General features: G+C 54.9%; 2 protein-coding genes across 3 annotated transcripts in view; one reads left to right on the top strand and one right to left on the bottom strand.

Annotated features, from left to right (window-relative positions):
- Positions 1-1440: 1440 nt before the first annotated feature.
- Positions 1441-10012, top strand: LDHD (lactate dehydrogenase D). The gene is made up of 11 exons (XM_003829529.4): positions 1441-1572; positions 2550-2662; positions 2871-3012; positions 3252-3393; positions 3522-3681; positions 4041-4240; positions 4336-4464; positions 4544-4671; positions 5303-5393; positions 5514-5625; positions 5706-10012. Exons 1-11 carry the CDS (start codon positions 1501-1503, stop codon positions 5869-5871), a joined length of 1455 nt encoding a protein of 484 aa, XP_003829577.1. The 5' UTR covers positions 1441-1500; the 3' UTR covers positions 5872-10012.
- ZNRF1 (zinc and ring finger 1) overlaps positions 7512-23012 on the bottom strand; it is a 111659-nt gene continuing 96158 nt past the window's right edge. Inside the window, exons 3-5 of one of the 2 annotated variants that reach the window (XM_003829527.7) lie at positions 13345-13450; positions 11658-11747; positions 7512-10495 (exon numbers count right to left, since the gene is read on the bottom strand). In XM_003829527.7, the coding sequence (XP_003829575.4) occupies positions 11690-11747; positions 13345-13450 (164 nt within the window). In that variant the 3' untranslated portion in view covers positions 7512-10495; positions 11658-11689. The remainder of the gene's footprint in view (positions 10496-11657; positions 11748-13344; positions 13451-23012) is intronic. The other variant, XM_008954891.4, reaches the window with a different exon arrangement.

Raw genomic sequence — 23012 nt, 5'->3', positions numbered from 1 at the left:
GAGACTCCGTCTCAAAAAAAAAAAATTCTGATTTTCAATTGGTTGAAAGAAGTTATTATCCAAAGACTTGGAATCTTGGTATACAACAACAAAAATTTTTTTAAATAAAAAATTTAAAAAAAGACAACCTGGAATCAATAGAAATAAGCATCTGGGTTAAGATAAGGAGTTGTGGAAACCAAGGTTCTTTTTTTTTGAGACAGAGTCTCGCTCTGTCGCCAGGCTGGAGTGCCGTGGTGCGATCTCAGCTCACTGCAACCTCCACCTCCTGGGTTCAAGCGATTCTCCTGCCTCAGCCTCCCAAGTAGCTGAGACTACAGGCGTGTGTACCACCACGCCCAGCTAATTTTTGTATTTTTAGTAGAAACGGGGTTTCACCATGTTGGCCAAGATGGTCTCTATCTCTTGACCTCGTGATCCTCCCACTTTGGCCTCCCAAAGTGCTGGCATTACAGATGTGAGCCGCTGCGCCCGGCCCAAGGTTCTTATTATGTAACATAGATGGTAAATGTCTAAGGCGTTAAAAGGTGCCAGACTCTTAGTTAAATCTCCCTTAGATCAGGATAAAACCTGGAAAGAGGCTGGACGCGGTGGCTCATGCCTGTAATCCCAGCACTTTGGGAGGCCAAGGCAGGTGGATCACGAGGTCAGGAGTTCAAGACCAGCCTGGCCAAGATGGCGAAACCCTGTCTCTACTAAAAATAGAAAAATTATCTGGGCACAGTGGCAGGCACCTGTAATCCCAGCTACATGGGAGGCTGAGGCAGGAGAATCGCTTGAACCCAGGGGGTGGAGGTTGCAGCACGGTACTGCACTCCAGCCTGGGCCACAGAGTGACTCTGTCTCAAAACAAAACAAAACAAAAAACCTGGAAAGGGGAGGGGATTCTCTACAGATTCTAGGTTTTCCCCACAAAAGACAGCTTTCTGGAGCTATTTAAAAAAAAATCAGAGGAATATATTTTGGGGATAAAATACATTGATTTCTTTCAGGGCCTGCTATCTGTCAGGTGATGCTAGAGTCAGGTATCTTATTGCTACAAAGAGTCTGTTTTGTGTCTTAAGATCAGAATGCCTTAAGGTCTCTGTTTTAATGTTAATGCTGGTCAGTTGTGTCTGAATTCTAAAGGAAGGAGGGGGATAATGAGGCTTGTCCTAAACCTCTTCCCATCACAGCCTGAATTAATTTTTCAGGTTTACTTTGGAATGCCCTTGGCTGAGAGGGAGGTCCATTCAGTCGGTTGGGAGGCTTAGAATTTTATTTTTGCCTTACAGTTTCCCAAAACGTCCAGTGAACCTCGCCTCTCCTTTAGAAGTGTCGTCCCTGGAGCCCACGAAAATGTCTGCAAGATCTGCAAGGGCCACCTTAAAGCCCGTGCCACCTTAAGCAGGCCCCACCCCTGGCCTAGCCAATGGGCTGACAGCAGCAGCTGCTGCTGCCACAGTAGCTGACTGGTCACCCTGCCACCCAGTGCTCACACCCTCTGGCCAGTGCCTGGTTATGGCCCGACTGCTCAGGTCTGCAACCTGGGAGCTGTTCCCCTGGAGGGGCTACTGCTCCCAGAAGGCAAAGGTACCGGGAGAGAAGAGAAGTCCCCTGGAGGGATGAGGTGGGGAGCGGGGAGCAGGGGGTTCTGATCCCAAGTTTCCTGGGCTCTGTGATGCCCCAGCACCAAGTGACCTGACCTTGGGCAAAAGGGCACTGGGCTTACCTTGTGGCAAGTGTGGGTGTAGAGTGAGATCAGCTGAGTCCCCACTGCTACCATGAGTGGGGCTGGGGGAGTCAAATGGATGCCCCCGGAATAAAACACACCTGTGGAAGAAGGCCCTGGAGGAAAGGACCTGGGTTCCAGGCCAGGCTCTGTCCTTAACTTGGCCTCCATTTCTCATCTGTAAAATGGGAAGAAACACATCCCCCGCCCCGCCGCGCCCCGCCCCCCACGAAGGGCCCAGAAGCCCCAGGCAACGTAGAGTGGGGAGGGGGCAGTGGAAGCTTTTCCTCCCCGTAATTCCCTTATCAAGCTCTGAGTTCCCTGTAGCTGGGGTGGTGCTTGGTTGGCCCTGGAGAAAGGAGGAAGTGATGGATCTTTTCGGTTGCTCAGGCTGGGCTGGCTATTGAAGGAACCCTGCTGATAGCCTTTTTGGAGAGTGAATTCTGGTTTTTTATTTGGATGGCTGGGCGCCGTGGCTCACGCCTGTAACCCAGCACTTTGGGAGGCCGAGGCAGGTGGATCGCTTGAGCCCAGGAGTTTGAAACCATCCTGGGCAACATAGTAAGACCCTGTTTTTATTAAAAAAGAAAACATTAAAAAAATTCTGGTGGTGTTTTTTTCTGAGGGGAAACTTTGACCCCCAATGGCTCTGTTTGGAAGAGAGGCATTTCTGGATAGTGGGTTTGTTTAAAGTGGGCCCACCTGGCAAGGATGTTGTCAGCGGGGCGGGCGCAGGGGAGGCTCACTCCAGCCCCCAGCCCTTCCCCCTGACGCTGGGGCAGGGCTGTGGCCCCATGTGTCTTTCGGGGGACCCTGGCAGTGTGTTTCTTCCCTGCAGGGAGAGCTCTGCAGGGACTTCGTAGAGGCTCTGAAGGCCGTGGTGGGCGGCTCCCACGTGTCCACTGCCGCGGTGGTCCGAGAGCAGCACGGGCGCGATGAGTCGGTGCACAGGTATGGGAGGGTTCGCGGGCCCCTCCCCTGTCTTCTGGATTCAACCCCAGCTGAGAGAGAGGGTGCTGGGTTGCCTTCCTCCTCACTCATCTGTTTTGGGGTGCTCTGGCATGTTCTCTGCCCCTTGCTCGCTGTAGCCTCAGGCCCTGCAACACCTCGGGACCAGAGGGTGCCACGCCCCGCTAAATCGCTGAGGGTCTGGTTCTAGGTGCGAACCTCCTGATGCTGTGGTGTGGCCCCAGAACGTGGAGCAGGTCAGCCGGCTGGCAGCCCTGTGCTACCGCCAAGGTGTGCCCATCATCCCATTCGGCACCGGCACCGGGCTTGAGGGTGGCGTCTGTGCTGTGCAGGTACAGTGGGGCTCCCTCGCCCACCCCGAGGATGGTCCCAGCACACCTTGGCACACCTTGGCACACCTGTGGCTGCCTCTCCCGCCACACACGGCACCTTGGGTCTGCTCCCGCCCGTGGGCTGCCTGCCTCTGGGGGTCTGGTCTGGCTGCTGGGGGGACACCCGCGGGGTGTGGTCCGGGGACGTGGCCAGGTCAGAGACCCAGGTCTGCAGTGGTCTTAGCACCCGCCCCAACCAGGGCGGCGTCTGCGTTAACCTGACGCATATGGACCGAATCCTGGAGCTGAACCAGGAGGACTTCTCTGTGGTGGTGGAGCCAGGCGTCACCCGCAAAGCCCTCAACGCCCACCTGCGGGACAGCGGCCTCTGGTTTCCCGTGGGTAGGACTCGCGAACCTTTCCTGGGACCCTGAGGGCACCGTGGGAGCAGGGCTGTGTCTGGGGTTCAGGGGACCTTCCTCCCCCGGACCTCCGGTCCCTGAGGCTGCCTTCTGTACGCCGCCCTCCAGACCCAGGCGCGGACGCCTCTCTCTGTGGCATGGCGGCCACCGGGGCGTCGGGGACCAACGCGGTCCGCTACGGCACCATGCGGGACAACGTGCTCAACCTGGAGGTGGTGCTGCCCGACGGGCGGCTGCTGCACACGGCGGGCCGAGGCCGGCATTTCCGGTGAGCGCCCTCTGCGGGGGGCCCGGGCTCTCGCCCTGGGCACTGCTGGCGGGCTGCCCTGCAGAGACCGGCTGTGAAAGGCACCTCCTGGCGGCCCCCTGGTTTGGCAGGCTAGGCTTCCTCAGGCTCTGAAGCCCTGTCAGCTGGGCCAAAGTGGATGGGACCAGGGTTTGCTCTCCCTGCCTGAGGCCGATTGGCTTTGTGGAGCAGAAAGCACTGGGCCAGGGAAACTGGGCCCGAGGGAGGCCAGCCCAGACCTCAGTGCCTGGGGTCGGTGTCCTGGGTTCCAGCTTCGGCTTCTGGCCAGAAATCCCTCATCACACAGCCTGGTACTCACCTTGTGTGTCTCTGGGACGTAGGAAGAGTGCAGCCGGCTACAACCTCACGGGGCTCTTCGTGGGCTCCGAGGGGACGCTGGGCCTCATCACAGCCACCACCCTGCGCCTGCACCCTGCCCCGGAGGCCACAGTGGCCGCCACGTGTGCGTTCCCCAGTGTCCAGGCTGCTGTGGACAGTACCGTACACATCCTCCAGGCTGCAGTGCCCGTAGCCCGCATTGGTGAGCTGAGGATGGGGGCAGTCAGGGTGGGCTCCCTGGAAGAGGCCCCCTGGGAAGGCCAGGCCTCACCTGGCCTCCCGTCTCCCTGGATCCAGAGTTCTTGGATGAAGTCATGATGGATGCCTGCAACAGGTACAGCAAGCTGAATTGCTTAGTGGCGCCCACACTCTTCCTGGAGTTCCATGGCTCCCAGCAGGCACTGGAGGAGCAGCTGCAGCGCACAGGTATGCTGGGGTGGAGTGGGGCAGCAGGGTGGGCTGCCTCAGTGGCGGCCCGGTGTCAGCCCCCCTTCCCCAACTGCAGAGGAGATAGTCCAGCAGAACGGAGCCTCTGACTTCTCCTGGGCCAAGGAGGCCGAGGAGCGCAGCCGGCTTTGGACAGCACGGCACAATGCCTGGTACGCAGCCCTGGCCACGCGGCCAGGCTGCAAGGTGAGCTGGGGCTGGGGTACAGATGGGGCCCACAGCTCGGCCCACAAACCCTTTCCTCAACCCACCACTCTACTGCACAGAGCAGCAGGCTGAGCCTCAACAACGGGGCTGGGCCTGGCTGAGCAGGTGCTAGAAACAGGGGCTGCAGACCGCCCCACCCAGCTGTTCAGATACCGTCTACAGGGAAAGCACAGTTGTCTGCTAAGCCCTCAAAAGCCCTTCCTGTGAGCCAGGTCATGGGAACGGTGCGGTGCTCTTGGGAGCTGTACATGGAAGGAAGGCTTCCTGGAGGAAGAGATGATAGAGAGGGGGATGTTAGCCTAACCTGGGGAAGGGAAGTCTGGGCTCCAGGCAGCTGTGGAAAGGCTCAGCAGCCTGGGGCTTGGGGTGGGAGCCACAGGGGAGTGGGAAGAGCCTCTGCCGGGAGGTGTGGCAAGCACACTTGGGCCATTGGTCTCCTGTGTTGTGTCGGGGGGAGGTGAGGGCTGAGGCCTAGAGAAGAGCAGGATTATTTCCTTGTGTGAGGCCAAGAGCTGAAGCCCAGTGCCCTCCGACCCATCCTCGGCCTTGACCACAGTGACGCCGTACACCCAGGCAGGCAGGGGTAACTCATAGGCTTCCCTCTGACCAGGGCTACTCCACGGATGTGTGTGTGCCCATCTCCCGGCTGCCGGAGATCGTGGTGCAGACCAAGGAGGATCTGAATGCCTCAGGACTCACAGGTTCTGCCCACCCTGCTGCTAGGGAGAGGTGGGGAGGTGTCAGGGCTGATCAGATCCTGGGGCAGCAGGCGGCAAGAGGAGGACTGGGCTGGAGAATAGTTCTGTCCTCTGGGCCCCCAGGAAGCATTGTCGGGCATGTGGGTGATGGTAACTTCCACTGCATCCTGCTGGTCAACCCTGATGACGCCGAGGAACTGGGCAGGGTCAAGGCTTTTGCAGAACAGCTGGGCAGGTAGGAGCGAAGCCAGGGAGGGGAAGAGCTGAGGGCAGAGGAAAGGGAGCCCCCTGAGGATGTCTCCTTCCTGCCCCTAGGCGGGCACTGGCCCTCCACGGAACGTGCACGGGGGAGCATGGCATCGGAATGGGCAAGCGGCAGCTGCTGCGAGAGGAGGTGGGCGCCGTGGGCGTGGAGACCATGCGGCAGCTCAAGGCCGTGCTAGACCCCCAAGGCCTCATGAACCCAGGCAAAGTGCTGTGAAGGGGGTCTGAGCACTTAGCCCACAAGTTCCCTGACTACGGAGCCGGTTCTGGAACTGTTCTTCATGCCACGGCCCCTGCAAGGGAATAGACGCTGAGGCAGTCTTCCTGCCAGCGAGCCCACTGTATCTGGGCCCAAGGCCAGAGGGCCCAGAGAGAAGCCTGAGCACCGTGTTACCTCCCTGGCCCTCTGGCTGGCCCCAGGAGCCTTTGGTTCAGTAAACGACCCAGGGTGGTTCCCAGCAAAGCTGCTTCCTCTCTGCTCCTACGCATCCTGTCCTGGCTGGAAGAGACCGTCTGGGTCCATTCAAGACTCTGATGACACCCCTCCCCGAGGCCTCCCACTGCCGGGGTCCCAGGACCCTTCCCCCTTCACCTGGTGACAGGAACACTCCTTTCCTGGTATGGAACGTGAGCTCCCGTGACATGATGATAGGTCTTCTCCTTGGGGCCTCCCCCAATAAATCTGTAATAAACCTGAAACCCACCTATAGCTACCTGGAAGTCAGCAGGCAGCACTTCCTCCCCTCCCCCTCCAGGGTCTCTGTCCTTTGGTCAGTGACCCCTTCGTTTTGGGGCTGTCCTCTGACTTCTTATAGCCTGGGGAGGAGGTTGGTGCTCAGGGTTCGGAAAGGAACCCAGGTCCCTGTCCCAGCTACTCCGCCTCAGAGCTGAGGAGCTGCCCACGGCACATGTCACTCAGGATGGGCTCCCCAACTGGGCCTGAACCGGGCCTCTGAACACACTGAATGTGTTCCTCAGCAGCTGCCACATCTTTGGAAACAGAGATGAAACTATTTTTGCACCCACCTCTTCATGGGGTGATGTATCGTACCACCAGCTGTTTTGCCCTCAAGGTCTGTCCACCCGAGGGCCTGCCCCTGTCTTGGGCCGGAGCCCCTGTCTTGAGACCTTGGCAGTTGTTCCCCCCTAAGCCCACAGGAGGGCGCCCGAAATCATGAAGCTCAGATACCATGCGGCATCTGCAGCTCAGGACTCTTCTGCCCAGGGCCTGCAGTGCTCAGCCCTGGGCAAACCTCCTCCTAGGGTCAGGTAAGTCCTGGCAGCCTGGAAGCCAAGCTAGTCCTCCATCCCCTGCAGGTCCCAGGAACCTGCAGTGCTGTCTCATCTTCCTTGCCCCTCTAGCCTTCGGTCCCTTTTGGAAAGAGGCATGTCACACCCCACGCCCTCCCTGGCCTCTGCCCCTCTCCTCCTTCCATCAGCTGTCAGTGCTTAGGCAGGCTGCTAGGCCTTAGGCAGAGGCAGCTGCGCTTAGACGCCTCAGTCCAACTTCAGTTCTTGGAACCCCTCCTCCGTGCTAACACTGGGCTCCAGCTGACAGCAGTTACACCAACCTGAGCCTGGAGGCTACTCCTCCGTGACGTTTCTGTCCCGTGCTGCCCTGGTGGGGAGCAGAGACCGTGCCAAGGGCTGACTGGTGACAAATCTCAGCCCTCTCCCCAAACCACCCCAGCACACGTGTGCTCATCACCGAGACAGCCCTCTCGCCCCTCCCCTTCCAGCCAGCCAGCCACCCACTCTTCCAGGCGAGAATCCTGCAGCAGCTGCGCTCTCCCTCCTGGGTAGGACTCTTCTTTGATGCGCCCTCCAGTGCCTGGCAACTAGGAGGCGCTGAGCAAATGACCATTTCCCACAATCTTTTATTAAGAAAAATTCCAAACATACAGAAAAGTTGAAAGAACAAGTACACTGTTCACTGAAATACCAGCCACTGCAGATTCAACAATGAACATTTTGGCCTTATATGCTTTGTGTATTTTGGGGGGAACCATTTGGAATTAAATTACACATTTCTTGAAGGCATTCACCTATATAATCCAGCATCTATCTCCTAAGAATGAGGACATTTTCCCATGAACTTCAGTACCATTAAATGGCTATTAGAGGAATGGTTGGTCTTTGTGAGGGTCTCATGTCCAGGAACCTCATCAAAGTGTGCTAGGCCCTTAGCAGAGAGGGTAGAACCTGCTCGCCGGCTCCCTCACGTTCTCTCCCATCCCAGAAAGGCAGAACAGGGGCAACACAGGATTCTGGAGAGCTGTCCGGATAGAGGATCACAAACATGAGCTCCACCTGGGAAGCACAGACAGCCCCAATCCCACCCCCACAACAAGAGCAGGCAACCTGGGTCCAAATTCAGAGGACACCACAGCCGGCAGAGGGCTGCAGCATGCCAGGTAGGACTGAAGTCGCTGGGGGTGGGGATGAGCACCAGCCCCTAGAGCCTGGAATAGCACCCGGCGTGGGCTACAGCCCTGCCCCACCCAACTCACAGCTGCTCAGCTCACCCATGGCACTGCCAAAGCAGCAGGCTTAAGCCGCCAAGGTGGGCACATGAAGCCTCCATTTCCAGGTCCAGGGGTCAGGCAAGGAGATCTCCTTCAGGGCTGGGCCCTGCCTCGCCAGCTTTGCTGGTGGAATTAAATATAGCACAGGGAGACACAGTTGCCAGGCAGAAGCAGGAGGTGCTGTGAATAGAACAGTGCCCTTTGTGGTGACAAAGCTATGGGGAGCCTGCTGTGCATGTGCCAAGACCTGCAGGGCAGCTCCCCCGGCCCCCACAGGGACCTCTGAGCTGCATGGTTTTGTCCCCGCTTCACATGTGAAATATCTGAAGTTCAGATGAAGTCGTTTCCCCAAGATCATTCTGCCAAGTAGGAGAGCCTGAATGCACAGTCTAGAGCCCACGTTCCTGCCACCGACTCACAACAGCCCCAAGGTCTTCACCCCAGACGGGTCCCACGCTGAGGCCCAGGCTCTGAACCACCGAGTCTTCTTTAGTGTTTCTCCGCTGGCCCTGGCTCACGTTTGCCCACTGGCCTGTTGTGAATGCCCTTGCACAGAGTAGGTGCTTCTGGAAGCATTTGATGGAGGGTGACTGCGGAGCCAGGGGCCGTGGCAGCAGGGGGATGGTCTAGCACATCAGGCGGGCCTGAGAAGGGTCAGAGCAGAGAGGCGGTGGAGTCGTCTCCCTCTAGAGCTTTCCTTCGCTGGCTCTGCAGGAGGCTCTGGAATGCTGCTCCGGGAGCCCGCTGGGCACGGGGACACAGGCCAGGCCTGCACTGCTGCTCCCTGCCCTGAGCTGCCCGCCCAGCCCGCATTTTGCCAACTTTTGTGAGCCTGAGCAGTTGGTTCTGGTTCAAGGGCTCTGAGCTGGCACAGCCCCAAACCAGGGCCTCTTCCTGGGCCTCAATGAAGCATGCCCGTGAGTCAGCACTGAGACGCAAACTGAACAACAGGCAGGGCGAGTGGAACGTGGGATGGGGAGCAAAGGCTGGAAGGAGGGGGGCTGGGCCCACACCTGGAAGAACCCACATCCTTGCAGCCTCCGGTGGCTGCAACATCTTGGCCCCTGCAGATCTTTTCAGAGGTCCGGCACAATGACTCCACAGAGGGCTGACTGGTTCCATGATGCTTAAGAGGTTAGGAAGCTTGTAGGAGGCACGCCTGACTTGCCACTCCCTCCACCCAGGCCTGACTATCTGAGGACCAATTCACACACCTGGAGCCCCGAGTAGCAGCCTGAAGGAATGCTAAGGAGGTAGGTGAGGGAGTGGGGGGCAGGCCCTTGCCCCCATTTCTTGATTGTATAACACTTCATTAAAATAAAATCACGCAGTGCCATCTTTTATTAGACATTTTAATACCATATCAAAACACCTTGACTAATGAAGAAAGCTTTTCTCCCAAGCTTTGAACATTTTTTTAAACATTTTATAAGTTTTTTTTTTTGTATTTTAATATATAAATACAGAAACCTATCTTGCATGGGCTGATGCCACGTGTGAACATCAATGCCTAAAATGTTCTCAAACATAGTGCCTGAAAACAGGGGTAGCTGTACATATTTCTTAGTAAGTCTTTTTTTGTTTAAGTTTTCCGAAAAAAAAAAATCCACGAGGGCCTAAGAATAATGTTCAGGCATTTTTGCAGGACACTTGTGATTGTTAAATCCTCTGAACTGACCGGAACCAGGAGGAAAGAAGGGAAAAGAGATGGGATCAGTAGGAAGAAAGTTCTCAATGGATTGTTTTTTGGCAATGAAGTCAAGATATTAGGGTCTCAAGGGGAGAAAAGAGCAAAAAACCAGCCAGAAAAATAGAGGGAAAAAACCAAACAAACCCAAAGTAGAGAAGTTGGTGGTAGAGAGGGCCAGTTGGGGCAGGGGAAGAGACCGTGTGCTCGCCCGCCGTCAGAAGGCTGGCAGCGAGGCCTTAGCTGTGTTCGTCTGTCACTGAGTGGGTTATGGCTGGGCAGCAAACAGCAAGCTGTAAACATCACGAGGGAAAACACCAGTCGACACTAGACTTTTTTTTTATATAATTTTTTTTTGTAAACACTTTAAAGACAGACCCACAATGCCTTTCAAAGATGAAAAAGAAAATGCCCTTTCCCTCCTGGGCTGAGGGGTGAGGGGAAGGATAGCAGTTGATTCATTCTTCTCTCAAACTTGCTCTCATCCAATTTGGTGTCCTCAGGGAGGAAGGGAGAACCATGATCTGGAAGTCAGTGCAGAAGGGGTGCCCTGTTCCCGCTGGTGTCCCAAGCTCAGCTCTGCCCCAGGGTCCGGTGAGCCTCCTCCCTGGAGCAGGGGCTCTCTGTCCCTGTGTGGACCGTAATAAATAAGTCGTGCTCCATCGGGCCGAGGGCTGGCTGCTCATCCCAGGGCAGCTGCATCCCAAGAGGGCAGGCGGGGCTGGGGCGTCTACACAGGACCCCAGAAGCCAAACAGCACACGGGGAATTTGCAGCCATGTGCCTGGGCAGGTTCTACTCCCCTGCCTCACTCTCCCCCCTGGCTCTTTCTTCTCCCCTTGTCATCAGTTTTTGAGGTGGAGGTAAAAAGAGCAAATGTCCCTGATTTGTCTGACATCATCAGCTGTTCTGGGAGTTTACTTGGAATAAATAAAATAAACCTAACAAAAGAAAACAAAAGCAAGAGAGAGAGAAAGGGAGGGGGGAAGAAAAGAGGTCCCAAAACCTTTGGCTGTGAGATGGAGTTGGGCCTTTGGTTTTTACGGGGGTTTTGTCTACTTGTTTGCCAGAAAAAGGAAAATGCCAGCCCAGAACTTGGAGGGGACAGGTGAGATGGGGGTCAGGGGTGGATGGTTGGCAGCAAGTGGGGTACCCCTGGGGGAGAAATGGGGAGGCCAGACCCAGCGGTAAGCCAAGGGGATGTGTGGAGTCAGCACCCAGTGCTGTGGGATAGAGGGATCGAGTCTGGCCTGGAGGCCTCAGATTCATCTGGAAGCGGCATGGGAAGAAGCAGTGGTCAAATGATCGCTGACCAGCACTTTGCAGGGAACAATGCACCGCCCATGGCTGTTTAGTAAGTGCAATGTCCTTATGGCAACAGGGAGTGAGATTATCCCCGTTACCATAGAAGAGGCGGAGACTCAGAGGTGAGCGAGGATGAGGCCAAGCCAGGCATAAACCCACCGCTCAGGCTCCTTTTCCTGCCCGTGCACATTCCCAGGGGATATTCCTGAACTTTCTTTAGGAATGTAGATTGTACTGGTCTCTTCCCCAACTGATCCTAACTCTTCTGAGCCTGTTCTTCATAACTGTCCACGTTGGTTTGTATCTCTTGTCCTTCCCAGGGAAAATCATTTCCGGATGACTAACTGCTCACTGATAAGGTGCTCCTTCCCTCTGCTCCTGCTTTCTTCTCAGTGGCATAAGGGCAGCCCGGCTCCCTAAACTGCAGGCCCCTAAAGTGACCTGACCCCAAGCCTTGAGCCCGGAGCACCCCCAAACGCGGGCTCACCTTTGAGAGGAGTCAGCAAGCAAGCCCGCAGGTCAGTCCGCAGGGTGTTCCGGACAAGATCTGTTCACTTCAAACCACGAGTCTATGCAGCTGGGAGGAGGGGGCCGCAAGGGAAACCACGTTACCTGCTGCCCAGGCTGCTTTGAAGGGGCTCTTTCAAAGGGCCAGATTCCTGAGCAGGAGCTTCCTAAGTCTCTTCTGAAAGGACCCCAGGGAAACACAGTCCTGTCCCCAGATATCCCTACTTTCTGAAGCAGGAAGAAGAGCGAACACCAAGACTAGTCTTGGCCCAGCTGGAGGCAGCAGTACTGGCTCAGGGGGATCTGGTGCTGCAGGAAGGGGCAGAGTGGCTTTCAGAAGGACCAAAGCTTTCTGTGCAGAGCCCAGGAGGATGGCAGCAGCCACCAGTGAGAAGGTGAGAGCGGTGGACCCCTCAGGGCAGCTAGTCAGCTGTCTCCAAGACTCCAAGGGCAGGGAAGTGGGAACAATGGCATGGCAGGAGGGCCACGGCTCTGAGTGCCACAGTCCTGAAAGAGCTCCTTCCTGGGTCAAAAGAACAGCTGTGAAGCTCCCTCCCAGTGGGTGACCTCTTAGGAGAGCCCCAAACTCTACCCTGCTCAGCCATGATCAGCTGATCAGCAGCATCTAGTCCTTCCTGCAAGAGGCGGGGGGGGGGGGGGAGCCAGACAGTGAAGCCCTGCTCTCCAGTGTTTACAGAGAAAGGCTCTCTGCATCAAAGAGGGAACAGAGATTACCCCAAGACAGCTTCCTGATTTGTAAACCAACATCTGGGCATTTTCAAAGACAGGAACCAGACAGATAATTTGCATAATTCTCCCTGAGGGCCAAAGATTTCCTTTTCTGGTTCTGGTTGGTGCCGCCCTGGGACACAAGCAAGGCTCCGTGCTGGGAGCTAGACCAAGAATCTCTCGCAGGCCAGCCTTGAGCCTCCTCTGCACCAGCCACGCTGCGTGCCATGCCCGGTTGTCACCCTGTGCAGCAGTGGCCCTGAGAGTCAGGCTTTGAAAGGCCTGACTGTCAGGAAGAAGCTCTGGGCTCGAGGATTCAGCAGGTGCTGGCCCCAGGCAGCACAGTGTCCTGTCTTGGGCAAGAGGGTGCCTTCCTTCCAGCTGGAAACAAGGACGAGGCTCACACTGGAGTCCCAAGGCATATCTGGGCCCTGCTACTTTTAACTGTGCCCAGTGCTGTGGCCCCACAGGAAATGGCTCTTCCTGCCTCCCGGCCCTCTAGGGAGAAAGCCAGTGCGAGGCAGTGGGTACACCCTCCGCCTGGCCTTCCTGGCACAGATTGATGTTCTCCCCCTGTGGAGCAGAGGGGCCCGTAGAGGAAGAAGAGGCAGGGAGACAGACGGAGAACCAACCTTCCCAGTGGGATCCTAAGCTCCTCCAACCTGTGAGGCTCTACGGGTCTCCCCATCAGCTCCCACCACCTGAGCCCTCAAACCAGAGCACACCTCTGGCAACTCCACTCTGCCGTGCACTTGGGATGCTCGCACCTTCCCGCCGGCACAGTGGACTCCTGTCTGATGGCCTCTGCCCTTACCCACTCGGAGCCAGAGGTCGGGGGAGAGGTCATCCCATAACCAAAGGAGACAGAACGGCTGGAGATGGGGGTCCGCCCCTCTGGGAGGTGGGGTGCACTAAGCTACCTTGCCAACCCCTCCTACCTTTTGTGATAGATGCACAGGCAGGGCAGCCTGGCTATCGTGTCCCCCTGCAGCAGCTCCTCCAGGCAGATCACACACTCACCCGCGTCTTTAGTCAGCACATCATCTGCAAGGGGGACAGGGGAGAGTGCAGGAGGGTTAGTCACCAGTGGACAGGTGGCATGGGGCAAGCAAGGGCCTAGGAACTAGGGGACTGCTTAGCTGCCCCAAGCTGTGCCCGGCTCTGCAGGGGACACAGAACCCCAAGAGGGACGTTGACCTTAAGACTTTCACCGTGGAGATAATGCGTGGACATCACATGTTAATTACCCAAAGACAAAATGGGATTAATCTCAACATGTGATTAACCAAAAGCCTAGGTGACAGCGGACGAAAAAGGCTTGGAGAAGGGTAGACAGGAAGCAGGGGCAGCATGAGGCAAGCTGTTTCCCTCCACAGATGCTTTCTTAAACACACACGTAGCCGGTGCGCTGATGTCTGGTTTGGAAAAATATGGTAATGGGGAGAGTGGTAGGAGGCAAGAATGAGAGGAAGAAACAGGTCCCCAAGAAAATCCTTGTGCACGGAGGTTCACAGCAGCATTGTTCACAACAGCCCAAAGGTGGAAACAACCCAGTGACTACAAACTGCGCAACGGATAAACAAAAGATGATGTATCCACACAATGGAATATTACTCAGCCAAGAAAAGGAAGAACCACCACATGCTAAAACACGGATAAACGTCAAAAATACTACACAAAGTAAAAGAAGCCACCTATGGTATGAACCCATTTATATGAAATGTCCAGAATAGATACATCCATAGAGAGGGAAAGGAGATCAGGATTGGGGACAGAGGGATATGGGGACTGACTGCTTAATGGGTAGGGGGTTTTCTCCCCCCCACCACCCCGCTTTTATTTGAGATGGAGTCTCACTCCGTCACACAGACTGGAGTGCAGTGGCACTATCTCAGCTCACTGCAACCCCCGCCTCCTGGGTTCAAGTGATTTTCCTGTCTCAGCCTCCCGAGTAGCTAGGATTACAGGCGCCCACCACCACACCTGGCTAGTTTTTGTATTTTTAGTAGAGACGGGGTTTCACCATGTTGGCTGGGCTGGTCTCGAACTCCTGACCTCGTGATCCACCCACCTTGGCCTCCCAAAGTGCTGGGATTACAGGTGTGAGCCACCACGCCCGACCCGTTTTTCCCCTTTTAAAAACTTTATTTTATTGTGGTAAGACTAACATATGCTCTATCCTCTTAACAAATCTTCAAGTGTACAATATAGTATTGTCAACCGTAGGCACTATGTTGTACGGCAGATGTCTAGAACTTACTCATCGTGCATAACTAAAATGTTATACCCATTAATCCACCACTCCCCTTCCCCCCGCCCAGCCCCTGGCCACCACTAGTCTACTCTCTGCTTCTATGAGTTTGAGTATTTTAGCTACCTCATGTAAGTGGAATCACACCAGAGGTTTTCTTTTGGGGCGATGAAGTGTTTAGAACCAGATAAAGATGGGGGTTGTGAATGTCTTAAATGCTATTAAATTGCACATATAAAAATGGTTAATTTTATGGTGAGTTTCATCTCAATGTTTAAAAAGAAAGAAACAAAAATGACCCCGCTCACCATCCCAAAAAGAAGGAATGGAAGGAAGCTACTTGCACCCGTGGGAACCCACTGGTTTTTATTAAGTCCTATGGCATTCTGCGTGCCAGCGACAGTGAATAGCCATGATCTCGGGATTCAGGCAGCTCACAGACTAGCAGGGATGCCGAACAAGGAAACCAAAAGGCACAGCATGAGGACTTCCAGGACATCTTCTCACGCGCAGGCCCAGGGCTGAGGGTATGGGGAAAGAGACCTCATCAGGGTGGGGGCTGATCTGGGAAGGTTTTGGAGAAGGTTGAGGATGGATGAAGCTGGGGTGGGGACGGGAGATTCTGGGCACAGGGAACAGCCTTGTGTTCTGCTGTGGTGTCTGGGGCCGACAACAAGGAGTGCGCAGCAGCCCTGCGTGTGCGGATGAGGGCAGCGGGACACACAGCAGGTGCTTGCACTAAGGGAGGGTGCCCAGGAGGAAAGCATGAGAAGGAAGGGACGGATTCTGAGTTGGGTGGGAGGAGGCCCGGCCAGCTGATGGAGACCTCCAGGAGGCTGCTGAAGCCTAGAGCTGAGGTTTGGAACAGAGACATGGGTGCCAGGCATGGATGTGGGATAAAGAGGCAGTCCAGGGAGAAAGTTCAGACCAAAATCCAAAGAAGGCAGAAGACAAACCCAGGCTGACATGAATATTTGAAGGGCAGGTGAAAAGAGGCGACGTGAACAAAAGGCGACCCAGAAGTTCTCCAAGCCACAGGAGAAATATCAGGAGAGCAGTGTCTCAGCTGTGAAGAAGGCAGAGCTTGTGGCAGGATCCCTTCTCCGTCACTAAAGGAACTTAACTGTCCCTAACACTGCCAATGACAAACACATGTGCGTGTCTTCCTTTGAGCATCACCATCTTCCAAGCTGGGCAGGGCACCCGGTATTATTCTCATTTTGCGAATGAGGATCCGGAAGCCCAAGGAAGTCACACACCTCATGAGTGGGCTTGTGGGTTGTGGGGCTGGGACTGGGACCCTCTGCTTAAGAGGCCTTCCCATTGCTGTTTCTTTGTGTTCTCTTATTATTTTGGTGGAAAGGCAAACACCTGGGGCCCATAAAATGAAGATTCTTCAGGGCCCAGAAGGCTATGGCTTCCACTCCTCAAAGCCCCCCACCAGGAACTCCAAGGAAAAAGCATAAAATGGAACCGATTCGATCCTTAAGTCACCAGGCACATGAGTTGCGAGAGAAGTCACTCTCAGCTTCCTGGCCACCAGGACAACTTGTGGTCATTTTCTGTCTAGAACATCTGGCTAGCCCGAGGACCCACCTGAAAGGGTGACACAAACTGAGAAGGGAGATGGCACAGTCTGCTGCTGAAGTGTCTGTCCCCTCAGACTCCAAACATGGCAAGTAGTGGATGAACACATGGGTGTGATCCCCCTGCTTGAAAGCACTAGCTACCATACATATTCAAATGCATGTGTAGGCACAGATCAAAGTCTGGAAGGATGCACACACTTTCACAGTGGTAGAGGAAAGGAGGACTTGGAGAAAAATCCTTTTATGTATTTCTATAGCGTTCGAATGTGCACTACTTTAGTTAAAAACCCTGATAGGGAAGCATACTGGTGTTTGCATTTTACTATGAAATGCATCAGAAGGATAAGATGGGTTGGTGGATGGATAAACGGGTCTAGTACACTGCAGCCTCCAGGTGGTGCATGTGCTATGTAATAGGGGCGTTCTCTCTCTTTTTTTTTTGACATGGAGTCTCGCTCTATCGCCAGGATGGAGTGCAGTGGCATGATCTCAGCTCACTGCAACCTCCGCCTCAAGAGTTTCTCCTGCCTCAGCCTACTAAGTAGCTGGGACTACAGGTGCACGCCACCACACCCGGCTAATTTTTGTGTTTTTAGTAGAGACGGGGTCTCATCATGTTAGCCAGGATGGTCTTGATCTCTTGACCTCGTGATCCACCTACCTCGGCCTCCCAAAGTGCTGAGATTACAGGCGTGAGCCACCGCGCCCAGCAATAGGGGTGTTCTCTATACAATGCTTTCAGCTTTGCTGTACACTGGGTGCAGTGGCTCATGCCTGTAATTCCAGCATTCTGGGAGGCTGAGGCAGATGGATCACCTGAACTTAGGAGTTTGAGACCAGCCTGGCCAACATGGTGAAAGTCTGTCTCTACTAAAAAACCAAAAGTTAGCCTGGCATGGTGGCATGCACCTGTAGTCCCAGCTACTTGGGAGGCTGAGGCAGGAGAATCATTTGAACCTGGGAGGCAGAGATTACAGTGAGCCAAGATTGTGCCACTGTACTCCAGCCTGGGTGACAGAACGAGACTCTGTCTCAAAAAAACATAAAAACTTTGCTGTGTGTTTGACATTTTTCATAATAAAACAGAGGGAAAAACCTCAACAGAGATGGGAGGAAAAACAGCATAGCTTAGTGAGGGCAGAGTCGTCATGCAGACATTCTTGGACCTGTATTCCCCACTCTCTTTGTCTTGGACACCTCATTTATGACATGAGCGTATGGGCTATAGCCCTTAGTTTCCTCTAAAGCATTCCTTCCCCTCCATACTTAAGGAGGATTTCCTGGGAACATGGCAATTACTGATTCCTAAGTAGTTTATCTTTGCATTTTCTCCTACTGATTGGTAACTCAACTGTGAGCCCAAGGGACTAGTTAGAATTCTCTGGGTCCCATACAGCTTCCCACACCAGGTGTGTTCTCTCCCCATCTGTGTCAGCTCCAGGAGGGCACATGTGGTCTCCCTCATCGCCCCCCAGGAGGTGACAGATTCAGGGAAGGGAGAGGCAGGTATGAGGATAAGGCTTAGGCGCTTTATGACAAGACTGGACTTGACTCTCTTTTTGCACCGAACCTCACACTAGGGGAAAGGGAAGGGGAAGGGGAAGGGGGCACGAGGGCGATTCTTCTTGTCCTGGGGCGGAAGGCCTGTGCACTAAAGGACTCAGACTTGAGCAGAGGAAGGTTAGAGGCAGCCTTTCCTCACCACTCCACAAGGCGGTTTTATGCACAGTGCAGTGTTGTGCCTTTACCAGCTGGCCTGAGTCTGCTGCACTGGTGGGAAGAACTAAAATGTGCAGGCACCCCATCCAGGCTGGCACATGGCAGGGAGCACATTTCACTGGGACCAAGAGCCACTGGCTGCAAAAGGCCACCTGGAGGTTCCCGGCAATAGGAAGGAGTCAGAGTCTTTGACTCAGACAGCAAGGGGAAGCCAGCAGTGCCCACACAGAGCCCAGTGCCCAGGGAGCAGCATTCTTCCACAGCAGGAGGCAGGAGGCACACAAACCCAGCAAGAGGTTGTAGTGGGCTGAGTACAACTTCCTGTCCCCACCCCTGGGGCTGTGGGAGTTAGTGGCCTCCGGATGTCCCTGAGAGCCTAGCAGGGAAGTGGAAATGGCTGAAGCTGATGCTTGCCTATCAACTGGTTCCTACAAGACTTCCAGAAGCATCTGACACGAACCTGCTGCCTGCCGACAGAGAAAAGCCATGGCGGGGGCCTCGCAGCACAAAACCCAGGCGCCTGGCCCACACAAACTGAGACTCTGCTGCAGATGGAGTCAAATGTCCCCTGGTATCTCCAGGCCCCTAGAGAAGAGGTTCAACAAATGCTGCCGGATAAGAACAAAGCCAAACTTTCTGCCATCTGGGTTCTGCCCTTTTCTTACTACCTCTGAAGCACCTCCCAAGTTTCCTGACACCACTGTACAAAGCCAGCCAATGTCACTGCCCAAGGGAGAGCTTGGAAGTGTGTTTGGCCTGGCTGGGGACGGTGTCAGTGCCTGTCCCTCTAACCAGACCAGGGAACCAAACCAGAATGGCGGGCACGGCCCTGGAGCCGAAACAGGAGGGAGGGATGATGCCTGTGATGGGCTGGGGGTGGGAGGCGGTGGCATCTTCTGCTCCCTCCCTGGGATCCAGGCACGGTGCTTCTGACAGCTGCTATTTGTCAAAGCAAAGATATCTGGGAGGAGGAGCAAAAGAGCCTTATTTCTCTGAGCCAGCTATATGCAGGTAACTCCTCAGACACACACACCATGACTCCTAAAGCCCCTGTGGGGATCTTCGGATAAGCTCATGCAGCTGCTAAGTGGTGATGACTCCCAAGCCCAAGTTTTGCCACCCAGCAACCTGGCCCCTTTTCCTTAAAAGACCAGGCCATAAGGGTGTCTTCCCTCGGGGCTGGAAACCACCACCCGTCTCACAGGCACTTTGCATCTCCCCCTTTCTGTGAAGTGTGTGCAGAGGACCCAAGGTGGATGGAGGAACCTGGTCACTGAGTGAACAGACCAGACAGGAGACACACACACCTGCCCTCCATCATGCCAGGCTCGAGTATTCTGCAGAGAGTTCTGGCAACACATCCTCAAGAGACCCTGGAACTGCTAGAAGTATGGAGGGGTGGGGAGGCTCACACAGCTGCAGACACAGATCTGCACCTGGCTGGGAGGGAAAGCCCGTGCAGCTCCGAGGCAGCAGCTGAGCACAGGAACATGCCTCTCCATCTCCACTTGTGCCTGGTGGCCATGAAGGGCCCAGAGAGAAGGAAGGTGGGAGTCAGAGGGGAAACCCCTAGCAAATGACGCAGAGGCTCAGGTTCCACCCCCTGACCTCATTTCCAGCCTAGGTGTGGTGGAGTGCCTGGTCCTGCTGCCTATTCAGCATGCAGAGCTGCTGGCCCAGTCTGCCAGGGACAGGACAGGGCAGTGCCACCCATGCCAGGCCTTGTCAGCTCCCCTTTTGGGAAATCTGGGGGGCTGTGCTCTTCAGGCAACAGGGTGACCTTGAGCAGAGAGTGTAGCCTACCAGCAGCGGCCCATCCAACTGCCCAGGCCTTTGAAGTGCAATGCAATTGTTTTGGTGAGCTGGGCCACCCGCAATGAGGATAGTGGGGGCAGCCAACTAAAGCTCAGGCCTGGAGCGCTTCATACTTTCCTACTGAGGCCACTACAGCTCCCTCCCACAGTCCTCTTTCCTGTAGCCACCTGTTTCTGGTTTCCCCACTTGTGTTAGGGCCCTGCAGGCCTCCCCTAGTCGCTTTTGCTCCTCATACACCCAGCAGCGGCCAGTCTGGCAGTCAGTGCAGCCGGTCAGCAACAGCTGGACACCCTGGGTGAGCAGTCACCTGCCCCTCCTCGCCCTCCTGTAGGAGGAGTAACAGGACAGACACCTCCGCAGTCTGACTCCAGCCTGTCCAGCCTGACTCCAGCCCGTCCAGCATCTAACAATGGCTCTGGGCAATGCCCCAAGCAAGGCTGGGCAAACTCCTCGGCCAGCACCCGGTTTCCCCAGGCAGGGAAAGGGTAGGGTGCTTTCATTCTGACCACAGGGTCTCTGAGAGGAGGAGACATGGGACAAAGAATTGCCTGCAGGCACAGGGCAGGCTATAGCAGGAGCCATTTCTGCTTTTCCAGGAAGCCAGGTCCTCTCACATTTTTATTTTATATTTTATTTTTTGAGACAGGGTCAAGCTCTGTTGCCTAGGCTGGAGTGCAGTGCTGTGATCAAGCTCACTGCTGCCTCAATCTCCTGGGCTCAAGTGATCCTCTCACCTCAGCCTCCTGAGAAGTTGGGACTACAGGCGCTTGCCACCATGTCAGACAAATTTTTTGTTTTTAGTAAATGGGGTCTCACTATGTTGCCCAGGCTGGTTTCAAATTCCTGAGCTCAAGCAATCTCGGTTCCCCAAAGTGTTGGGATTACAGACGTGAGCCACTTCATCCGGCCTCCCTTGCCTTTAAAAGACAGCTTGTGTGACATTTAGCATCTCAAGAGCCTTAAAGATGGGGGCAATGGCCTTTGGCAGAGGGGAGGAAGAGGGCATCATGACATAAGAAGCTGAGCATGGGCTTCTGCTCCCCCAGAACACAGCTGAGGGGAGCTCTCCTTGGTGCTGCTGGCAAATGAACCTGCCGCCCCCCAGATTCTCGCTGGGCTGAGGACCCCTAAGCTTCCAGTCAAAAGCGGGTCATCTCCACGACTCCACAGGATTACAATGCTCTTCCGTTCAGAGCATCACCAATCAGACCCCCACCTCCACGCTTGTTCTGCTAGCCCAGAGACTCGAGGGTCAAAATTTGAATGCGTATTCTTTAGGGCAAGGTCCCTCAGTCTCAGAGTCACAAACAGAGATGTTAGAAAGGGAGAGAAATGAAAAGGCCCATTCGGGTTGATCCATCTTACCCACAAAAACAAACCAACGAACCCCCTCCCTCTTATACAGTATCCTCACCTTCCAGGAAGGCGCTTAGGAGGACAGGGGGTGCTCTGGAGTCCACCGCCCTTCCCTGCCCCTCCAGCAGGGGCTCAGCACATTCCCAAACCTCCCCAGCCAGGTGCCTGTCCTCGGAGCACCAGGCACTAGCTGAACCAGTTAAACTAGTCTCGCCTTTCCTAAGTTGTGTTTTTTCTAAGCTAGCAGGCAGCTACTGGAGGCCTTCCAACCCACCACTCAGGCCAACCCTCATAATAAGAAAAATACTACTTTCTATCTGCCTCATTTAGGAGGTTTCTACTTTTTTCCTTTGGTGGTTAACTAAATTTCATCTTATATAACCATCATAAATTTTCTAAAAATTTCCGCAATTGGTGCCAACAACCACAGAAAGTGTGTGTGTAAATGGGAAGTCTTCAGGGGAGTGACCAGGAGTTCTAGTGAATTTTCATAAGAAAACTCTTCACTCTCTAAGAAAGCCCCACCTCACCCCCTTTCCAGAAAGATTCCAAGAACTCACACCTCTGACTCTTAAGTCTTTTTTTAAATTAGAAAAGGTAACATGCAGCAGGTGAGGTTGGGATGATGACAAATCATGGGGAATACATTGGAGCTCCTGAGCTTTGGCCCACGGTCTGTGCTCTCTCTGAGCTGGAGCAGGCCCTGGGCGTGCCTGGGGATGCCCACTCCACATACACCCCCGGAAGCAAATGCTCTCCTCTTACCTGGAAGGTTTAGGGTCTTCAGAAAAGACAAAGACTGAACATGAGGAGTCCATACCACATGAACAGGGTCCACAGAGGGCCGGACCATTGTTTCTGAACAAAGCACTTCACCACGTTGAGACAAAGTCCACTGGAAGGACTGGAGACAACTGGCCTCTCTTTGCCTCCAGTGGTAAAGGACTGGCTTTTGCAAAAGAGAGCCTTAGGTGTAAAGCCTCTAGTTTACACACACACACACACACACACACACACGTGCACACATACAGAAACACATGCACCCTTGAGGAGGTGGCCTGCCCCTCAATTCCAGGACAAGGGAAAAACTAGAACCAGAACCAGAGGAGCAGTGGTCATGCCTCAGGCTGGCTGGCCAATCTCCCCTTCCTCTAAGGGGGCCCCGGCTCCCAGTGTGGTTTCTGTAGTCTTGGGTGAGGCTGCCGGTGGTGGGGTGTAGGGGGGTAAACCAACAGCACCAGGCACTCAAGTGCTGATACAGAGGGGGACAGGGGGACACATGGTGGCGTCCCAGGCAGTTCTCTGGCAGAGGAGCTGGACAGCCTCACCTTCCCGGTTCTCCACAGGGCAGTGGGGGTAACTCTGCATTTGGGGCATGGGGGCCCAAGAGCACTCTGTCCTCCACGGCTGCTCTTGCCAAGTTCTTCCTGAGAGCCAGGTTTTCTCAGGCCGAGCCCCTCTGAGGCCTCTTTGTATTCTTCCTACAACAAACGCAGTGTCTACAGAGAACGCCCTAGCAATCCACAGGACAAACGGAGGACTTCATGAGGTCTCCACACATGTGGGAAAGAAGTGAATAGGGTTTTTGAGGCCATGGCTGCGGAGGGCTGTGAGACGCAGGGAAGGCTCCTCTCCCTCCCTGGTCCCAAGCGGAGACGGCAAACAGGGACAAAGCTGAGCCTGAGCGTCCTGACAGCATGCACGCGACGGGACTGACGCGAAGCCTGCAGCACATGTGACAACAGACTTAGAGAATTGGCAGCAGTCAGCCCAGGAGAAAGGAGGCGCTGTCCCCTGGGGAGGAAAGGGGCTTCCCAGACCACAGCTATGATGCCCAGGGGAGGGCCGTGCGGGTCCTCCCACCTGAGCATGGCCT

This window comes from Pan paniscus, chromosome 18 (assembly GCF_029289425.2).
Source record: "Pan paniscus chromosome 18, NHGRI_mPanPan1-v2.0_pri, whole genome shotgun sequence".
Taxonomy (NCBI): Eukaryota; Metazoa; Chordata; class Mammalia; order Primates; family Hominidae; genus Pan; species Pan paniscus.
Note: the sequence above shows the minus strand (reverse complement) of the source record. Positions and strands in the feature narration are given on the sequence as shown.